This window comes from Suncus etruscus, chromosome 14, assembly GCF_024139225.1.
Source record: "Suncus etruscus isolate mSunEtr1 chromosome 14, mSunEtr1.pri.cur, whole genome shotgun sequence".
Taxonomy (NCBI): Eukaryota; Metazoa; Chordata; class Mammalia; order Eulipotyphla; family Soricidae; genus Suncus; species Suncus etruscus.
In genome coordinates, this window is record NC_064861.1 from 97,475,672 (window position 1) to 97,484,958 (window position 9,287).

Consider the following 9,287-nt stretch of genomic DNA (forward strand, 5'->3'; position numbering starts at 1 on the left):
ATTTCTCCATGGTGAAAGGCACCACAGATGCGCATTTTGTGAAAGAACCTTTAATACTAGATATGCCTGTGAGAAACACAAGCAGGTCCACACTGGGAAAAAGTCCTTTGAGTGCAAACATTGCGGAGAAGCTTTCTACCTCATGCCGCACCTTATCAAACACCAGAAAGCCAGGTGCAGCCGGAACTTTCCTGGAGGCAGTGCACGTGGAAAGCAAGTAGGCCCCCGTGGCCCCAGAGGGATTCCCAGGAAGGAGAAGCACCACAATGAGCAGCTTGTTCAACATCTCAGAACCTGTGAGGCAGCTACAGCCCTCGTCCCAAGGCTGCCCCACAGCAATACTTATATCATTCGCTATACGCAGTCACACAACTATGTTGGCAGGAGAGCCTGCGAGTGTTGTCACTGCGGAAGAACCTTCACTCAGAAGTCCTACCTCATCCAGCACTACCGTGTTCACAGTCAGGAGAAGCCATCCCAGTGCCAGCTGTGTGGCAAATGCTACAGCCAGCCTTCACGCCTTTTGAAGCATTATCAGTTCCACTTCTCAAAGGAAACTTGATGAAACAGTGACTGTTCAAAAACCTCTCAGGACAGTTGGAGAGTGACAAAGCATTCATTTAGCATGTATGTCTCTTCGACTTCTCAGAATCCTTGAAGCAGCTGCAACGCATGTGCCAGGACTGCCCTGAAACAAGACACATTTCATTGTTCTCAGCCTTCTAATCTTATTCACAACTTGAAAAGTTCAGCTCAGGGTGGTGAGAAAATACCTGCAAGTGCGCACAAAAGACTTCGCCAAAGGAAATTCAGCTCCTGTGTGAGCCACATCAGTCAAAACCCCAACACAGAAGAATTTTGTTGCTAAGGAAAGAAACATAACAGATTTAGCCATCAGCATTCTGACATGCCTGGCAATTAGGCTCTAGATAAGTGTTCTGTTTTCTGAATTTTCAAAAATTTACACACAATATCTTCACCACCTAATGGTGTCAGCACAGTTGGTATAAAACAGTTTTTGAGATGTACCTATATTGATTCATACATGGTACCTCATAGTTGACAAAGCTGGGTGTATTATGTATTATTCTTGTGGATCCTTGAAGAAATGATCCATTGTACCTAGTGAGGATAATCTGATTTTGCAGGTAATAGTTATCAGTTGACCTGATTTAGGCTAGGAGCGATGAAGCAGGAACTAAAGCCTTATTTTGTATTCCTGCCTTCTTTCTGGAGGAAAGATACCATAGGCTCTTGTTTGCAGTTACCTTCCCTTTAATAATAGCAACGTTATTTCACATTAGATCAAGTCTCATAGTATCACATTCAGAAAGCATGCTCAGGAAGTGCCATTTCTTTTCAAATAGGAATTAGAGAACCCTTTTTGAGAGCTTAAAATCCTACATTTTTGCTACTAAACAATTTTCTTGAAAATGTTGGGCTAGTGTTATAGTACAGTGGATAAAATGCATGCGCGCCTAATAATGAGAATGTATGAGGGAAATGGAGAGCCTGTTTAGAGTACAGGCGGGGGTCGGGTGGGGAGGGGGGAGACTTGGGACATTGGTGATGGGAATGTTGCACTGGTGATGGGTGGTGTTCTTTACATGACTGAAACCCAAACACAATCATGTATGTAATCAAGGTGTTTAAATAAAAAAAAAAAGAAAAAGAAAAAAATGCATGCGTGCGCGTGCGTGCATTGTGTGTGTGTGTGTGTGTGTGTGTGTGTGTGTGTGTACCCAATCTGAATTTGCTCTTCTATACCATATATGGTCCCCTAAACCCTGCCAGGAGTAACCCCTGAGCGCAGAGCCAGGAGTAAGCTCTAAGAATCACCAGGTGTGGTTCTCTTCCCTAAACAACAGCAGCAACAACAAAAAATGTTCTTGAAAGTTCTAAGACTGTGAATGACCAAATCGATTTTGATGTTTTCTGTAGTTGTTTTTGAGGATCAGGGATTTTTTATTTCCCCCTTCCAGTTTTTCTTTTGAATTTTGGGGCCATATCCAATAAACTTAGGACTTACTCCTGGCTCTGTACTCAGGGATCACTCCTGAGTGGGCTCAGGGATCAAAACTGGGTCAGTCACATGGAAGATAACTGCCTGACCTGCTGACCTATCTCTCTGGCCCCTCTGCTCCCCTTTGACAAAAAATGCCATTTGAAAGCAATATTTCTTCTTTCTTTAAATGCTGGTAGAAGCACCATAGACAGTTTTACCTCAAAATCCTAATTCTCCACTGGGAACATTTACTCTTGACCCTTCATCAGGGGCTCTCTAGGAAGAGGCATGGCCAGGCCTTCAGGCTTCTCTCCTGCCTTGTAGATGTATCTAACTTGACTTTGTTCTTGTTATACTTCTGTGATGCTCCTGATAGCAGCCAGTGCACTGTGAATTCTGTCTGCAATCCCAGGGCAGTTTGGGACTTTTGTCATGTGCACAAGCCATGGCCTGTTTCAGAATATAATCTTGACTCACTGGCTTTCAGCTCTTACTTTTCCTACCACCGTCCTGGGGCCCTGGCCTAATGCTTAGCTCGTAGATGTTTCCTGCCCTTCCAAAAGCTGACAGATGGGCACTGCTCTAATAGGCCACTTAATTTTATATTTTTTTTGGGGGGGTGGTCACACCCAGCGTCGCTCAGGGGTTACTCCTGGCTCTATGCTCAGAAACTGCTCCTGGCAGGCATGGGGGGACCATATGGGATACCGGGATTCGAACCATCATCCTTCTGCATGAAAGGCTAACGCCTTACCGCCATGCTATCTCTCTGGCCCCAATCTTAACTTACAATTACACATGCTATAAACTTTGTGGTTATGTCGTTGAGAATTAGAAAATAATATGTTTCTAAATTTGTAGTTGGTCAGAACCCAGATGTTAGCATCGCTTTAGTAAGTGGGCAGTCCTCACTAAGCAGGTTGTATAGAGCATATTGATAGCGCTTTCGGGAAGCAGCTAAGTTTTAATAAAGTCCCATTCAGCCAGAACACAGAACGCAGTTCAGGAGTAGTGATGATTTGAAGCAGAAAAACCTGCAGCAGAGAAGGGAGCTATGAGTGCTTTGGAGCCAGGCCAGCCTGAAGTCAAATCTCAGACCCTCCGCAGAATCATCTGAAGCCTCATTTCCTTTGGGGTAATACCTCTGCCAGGAACCTGGTGATAAGCCCCTCCTGGTGAAAGACCTGATTGAGTCTTGGCCTCACTGACACTCAGTGATTTCCCTGTATTTTCGTTTACTTTAAAAAATGTTATTAGTGACAATTTATAAACTACATAAGTAGTTTATAAAACAAAACAACCACACCATCATTTGCTAATAGTCAAAAAATGAAGGTTTTCTACGTGAAGAGTTTTTTGATATGAAGGCTTAGCAGGACATTGGTGTTGTAATCACAGTTGTTTTCTTTTTTTTTTTTTTTGTGGTTTTTGGGTCACACCCGGCAGTGCTCAGGGGTTACTCCTGGCTCCATGCTCAGAAATTGCTCCTGGCAGGCACGGGGGACCATATGGGACGCTGGGATTCGAACCGATGACCTCTTGCATGAAAGGCAAACGCCTTACCTCCATGCTATCTCTCCAGCCCCCACAGTTGTTTTCTTCGGAGAGATTCCAGAAAGCAGTCACCAAGACGAGATAGGATAAGTCACAGTCACCAAGATGAGATAGGATAAGTCACAGTCACCAAGATGAGATAGGATAAGTATCTGTCACTCTCACAAGAGATTGCACTCTTGGTTTCTACAGGAGCCATTGCAGCCGAGAGAGGGCACTGGACATGAAGCAGGCGACAGACTATGCTCCCTCCTGGTTCACTTAGTCAGTTCCATGCCCTCTCGGCCACTGTTCTGAAGACAGCCCATGAGATCTTCATCCAGCTCTGCAGTAAACAGCCACACGGGACCCTGCTGGGCTAGGCACCTGTCTGCCATGTCTGGTACAGACCCTACCAGCGATTGACATTAAAAATCCCAGGGTATTATTCCAAGAGAACCACAGTGAAAATCGCATAAATTGGAGGAAAAGAAAGATCAGCCAGTAGGACAGACGTTAGATCACGATTGGATAGAAGTTGAGCAACACTGCCATAAACCAATTAAAAAGTGACTATTTGGGGCCCGGAGAGATAGCACATCGGCTTTTGCCTTGCAAGCAGCCGATCCAGGACCAAAGGTGGTTGGTTTGAATCCCGGTGTCCCATATGGTCCCCTGTGCCTGCCAGGAGCTTTTTCTGAGCAGACAGCCAGGAATAACCCCTGAGTACTGCCGGGTGTGGCCCAAAAACCAAAAAAACAAACAAAACAAAACAAAACAAAAGTGACTATTTGATACCCTCCCACAGGGTCTCTTGCTAATGACATTTTCTTATATGCTTTTAGATTTATTGTGTCACTAATGTTTTCATGTGCTTTTTTACTTATTTGTATGAACTCCTTTTTTTCCCCCTGTAATGTCTACATCTCTAAAGCATTTTTCTTATAGATAATGTGTTTATAAATGGAGAGTGAGGCAGGCAGGTCGATGGGGATGAGCTCTTGGGGCAAAATATAACCAAGATGGGATTTCAAGAAGTTAGTCCGTCATTCGCACTAAAGCAGCTCACTGCATTCTGGCCACCTGGAACATCGAGGTCTGATCACATTCCACTGGCATCAGCACAGGCCTAGAAAGACACTCCGGCAGAATCAAAGGCTTGAGATAAGGACTCGAAGGAGACACCAAATGTTCCCACCTCTACTCTCTGATGTTGTAGCAGTAGACTTGTGTCTAGGTAGAAAGCTCACTTGGAGACAGACAGCCTGGGAGAAACCTCAAAGACCAGTGCTGCTAAGACAAGACACTTCTCATTGTTCAGCGGGTGGCCTGTACCACTGCCTCGGATGTGGACTCTCAGTTTATACACCTCATGTTCTCTCTCCTTCCTCATATCTAAATAAAGCTGTTTCGCTTCCTATTCATCTCTGGAAATTCTTTCCTATGAGGGAGGGTGTCAAATCAAAAAATCAGTCAAAATAAAAAAATCTGGGTAAAATTTAGGACCAACGCAGGCCTCGATATACGCACAGTGAGGAGGACCCTTGCCTTGCACATGGCTGACCCGGGTTTTATCCTCGGCTTCCGATATGGATCCCCCCAAACCTGCCAGGTGTGAACTCTGAGCACATAGCCAGGAGTAACCCCTGGGAGTGGCCCCAAAACAAAGATTTAGGACTTTCTGTCCTCTAAAGAGAAATTTTGAACTCATCTTGGACTTCAACCTCCAAATGGGAGTGCAGGCATTCCTCTTAAGTCTGTTCCCAGCACCTGCAGTTAGTTGGCTGCAGCATGGACAGAACTGGAGCGGATCATATTAATAATCCGGGGAATAAGGCCTAGGAGGAGACAGCCTCACTGTCTTGTGTCTAGAGAAGCAGAGCAGGGGTGTAGACAGAGTCAAGTGGTGGCCAGACCCAGATGTGGACTCCAAACAGGTGACACAGTGGGGGCAGGTGGTCACCCCAGACACTGGGGGATGGTGCAGCTGTGGCGACAGAGACCATAGTCTCAATGTGAGCACAGTTGTGGCTGTATTGTCTCAGTTCAAAATCAGGAAAGGAAAGGCTGCGCCAGCTCCTGACTCGGTGTCCAGCACACCCTGACTCGCTCGCCTCTCAGAAGTAGGAGCAGGCAAGGCCCCTGGTGGCTTTTTCTGGAGCTCTGACTGGGCCTCTCTCTGTATGGGGCTGGTCAGGCAGGACTCCACAGCACTGCCAACTCGGAAGGATGAGCGGTCATGCTAGAAGAGTGCAGGGCCTCGAGCTGTGTGGTCTGAAACGAGACCGTGGGGTATTCCAGCAGGGCCCGGTCCTGCCAAAGTCACTCTGTGAAATGGGTTCCTGGTCCGAGTCTTTGGCTTTATGCTTTGGGGTCACTATGGTCTGCTCAGTGCCAACAGCAGCCTCCTCGTCTCCAGCCACCACCCCCAAGTGTCTTCCAACATTGCCTTGTGCCACCCCAGGACAGAAACCCCCCTCAGCTGAGATAGGAAGCCACTCGCTGCTTTTGGAGTGATGAGGCATGAGCCACGACCTGCGCTGTGTGACCGTGGTATGGCTTGCGGATAGGAGCACCTCTGGGTATACAGAAACTCGAAGACAAATGTCCCTTTTGGGGTTTCCCAGATGGTGCTCACCTGAGGTTCTGTGTGAGGACCTGAGCAATGGGGGTGGGGGGAAGGGGGCTCCAGGGTCCCCCACGCACCGGACGTGTTTGGCAGACCCTGTGCAGAATATCAAAGTGGGTGGGTGCCTCAGGCAAGGCCTGAGTGTGGTCTCAGAAAATGCTCTTTCAGTTGCATTTGTGGGGCTGCAGGGAGGAGACACCAAGGGGAGCAGGGCGTGAAGTCAGCTGCTGTCCTCAGGGCACTCACCTTGCGCCTCAGAGGACATACTGCCATGCTCTGGTGGAACCTCAGGCTTCCACCTGGCCTCCTCTTTCCCTCACTCCATGCACCTGGCATACAGGTGGGGTCCTAGGTGGCTTCCAGTCTGTCGGCCCAAATGTAGTGAAAGTGACTAAGACAAGTGGCCTGAGGGACAGAAGGGGGGGGCGATAGGAAATTAGCAATGAATTTTCTCCCTCTGAGGATGTTTTCAAGCATTTCCCAGCCTCTTCAAAGGCCAGTGGGGCCGTGTGACTGACTTCTAGCCAATGAGGTTACAGCAGAATTGAGGTATGCGACTCCCGGGTCACATGGATTTTATTTCTTGTCCTTGAGAGGCTACTCTCAACAGTGTTTGGGGCACTTGTGGCAGCGAGGGTCGAACCCAGGCTTCAGCCCTTGAAGAGTGTCCCTGGCCCAAGTTCTTGTCTTTAAAGGCAGATGGCTCGGCCCTACTCCCCTCCTTTCCCTGCTGGTCACCCCATACTGCAAGGAGGAGGAGGAGAGTCGTGGTCCCTGGGATGCTTTGTGGCACAGGGACGGCCAAATGGGCAGTCTGCCTTTGGCATCCTTGGAGCCATTGTTGGTCTCTGTGGCTGGGCCTAGCCACCTCAGCACCGTCTTGGGGGACTGTGGCAGAAAGGCCAGTCCCTTTGGGGTCCCTGCAGAGCAGACCACGGGCCGATGAGGACAGGCGCTCTGCCGGGCCATGCCAGCCAGGTCCTTCCTGGTGGGACAGACATGAAGAAGACCACCACGCTCCAGGACCTCACAAGAAGGCCATGGAAACTCGGGGGGAGCCAAGAGTCCGGGGGGGGTTTAGGCTGGGTTCCAGCTGTGGAATGGCTGTCCCCCATGTCTTCACCCCGAGCACGAGGCAACTGGCGGTGTCCACTGCTGAGGGTCATAGGACAACCGTGGGGCACGGCTCGTGCCCACTGCAGGGGCTCCCGGGGTCTTTGCCGGCTCTGCCCCCACCCCTCCTGGCTGCCAGGTCTAGGGGGGCAGCTGGAGGTAGAGCTTCCGCAGCGCACCCTGCACCTCCTTGTTCCGCAGGCTGTAGATGAGCGGGTTGAGCGTGGGGGTGAGCACGGAGTAGAAGACGGCGGCCAGGCGGCCCTGCAGCGGGGAGAAGCGGGCCATGGGCTGCATGTAGGCCGAGCTGCCCGTGCCGTAGAAGAGGAGCACGGTGGCCAGGTGCGAGGAGCAGGTGGAGAAGGCCTTGCGGCGGCCGGCGGCCGAGCGGATGCGCAGCACCGTGGCCAGGATGCGGCCGTAGGAGAGGACAGTGAGGGCAAAGCAGCTCATGATGACGCAGCCGCTGGCCACGAAGCCCAGGGCCTCGTGCGCCTCGGCGCCCGCGCAGGCCAGCCGCAGGAGCGGGGAGATGTCGCAGAAGAAGTGGTCCACGACGTTGGGGCCGCAGAAGGGCAGGGAGAAGGTGTTGGCTGTGTGGAAGGCCGAGAAGAGCAAGCCGCTGGCCCAGGCGGCCGCCACCAGCCCGGTGCAGGCCCGCGCGCTCATGGCCACCCCGTAGGCCAGCGGCCGGTAGATGGCCAGGCAGCGGTCGTAGGCCATGGACGTGAGAAGGAAGCACTCGGTGGCGCCCAGGCAGACGAAGGCAAAGAGCTGGGCGGCGCAGGCGGGCAGGGAAATCTCGCCCGAGCCGAGCGCAGCCGCCAGGAGGGCGCGGGGCAGCGTGGTGGACGTGGAGCACAGGTCCACCAGCGACAGGTGCTTGAGGAAGAAGTACATGGGCGTGTGCAGGCGCGCGTCCAGCGTCACGGCCGCCACCATGGCCGCGTTGCCCAGCAGGGCCAGCAGGTAGATGAGCAGGAAGGCGGCGGCACTGAGGGCCTGCAGCTCGGGCACTGCCGAGAAGCCGCGGAGGAGGAAGATGGACACAGCCGTGAGGTTGTCCATGCCGGGCAGAGAGCGGGACCTAGGGACAGAGGTGGGTGAGCGGAGGCCCGGCATAGCCAAGTACTTGGCGCAAGTCCCGACTTTGGAAAATACTGACATGCAAGCTGGAGCAATAACACAGCAGGCAGGGAGGGCGTTCGCCGGGCACGCGGCTGACCTTGTTTCGGCCGCCAGCATCCCACAGGGTCCCCCGAGCCTTCCAGGAGTGATTCCTGATCATGGAGCCAGGAGTAACCCCTGAGTGCTGCCAGATTTAGCCCAAAAGCAAAAAAGAAAAAGAAAAAAGAAAAGAAAAGAAAAGAACAGAGTTTATTTTGTCTGAGGCTTCCCAAGCAGTGTTTGGAGGACCTGGGGTCACTACTGGCCTTTCTTCCTCACAGGGCCCCTTGACGCAGGGCAGCTCGCCTGGGAGGACCATTCTGACTGTTTTCAGGAGACCACGGTGGTGGGGACCAATCCCAGATCAGCAACATCATGACTCCCCTCCACTGTCTTGGGACCCTGTGTCCTTGAAGTCACATCTCGGGAATCGGGAATTCCAGTGGGTTTTGTTTTTCTCTTTTTCTTGTGGAACCAGGGCTGGTGAGACAATTCAGGGGGCTGCAGCATGTGCTTTGAAAGGAGAAACTGGGGTTCCACCGTACATCATGGTCCCCCCAAGCTTCAGTGGGAGAGAGATTCGGTGGGACCTGATTCTTGTCAATAAAAGGGGTCTGAAGAAGGCAGGGGGCTCATTCTTCAGTCTTCTTCCTCTGAGCTGCGCTCCATCTTAGGAGCAGAAAATTTGGGTGGTTTGAATTCCTTGCTTGAGCACTGAATTTCCTGAATCTATTCTTGTACCCCCTCACTGTGTGAATTATTTCCTGCAGGTCTCTACAACTGGAACTGTTCCCCCTGTTCTAATCACACAGGGGAATGGGAACTGCCTTTCCTGTCCGG

General features: G+C 51.1%; 1 protein-coding gene across 1 annotated transcript; it reads right to left on the reverse strand.

Annotated features, from left to right (window-relative positions):
• Positions 1-7,421: 7,421 nt before the first annotated feature.
• On the reverse strand, positions 7,422-8,348 carry LOC126028743 (olfactory receptor 10C1-like). The gene has a single exon (XM_049787668.1). The coding sequence runs from the start codon at positions 8,346-8,348 to the stop codon at positions 7,422-7,424; it is 927 nt and encodes a 308-aa protein (XP_049643625.1).
• Between the last annotated feature and the right edge of the window lie 939 nt (positions 8,349-9,287).

What these genes read in the sequence shown, in the direction of transcription:
- LOC126028743 (XM_049787668.1), bottom strand. Translation starts at nt 8,348, where the DNA reads ATGGACAACCTCACGGCTGTGTCCATCTTCCTCCTCCGCGGCTTCTCG.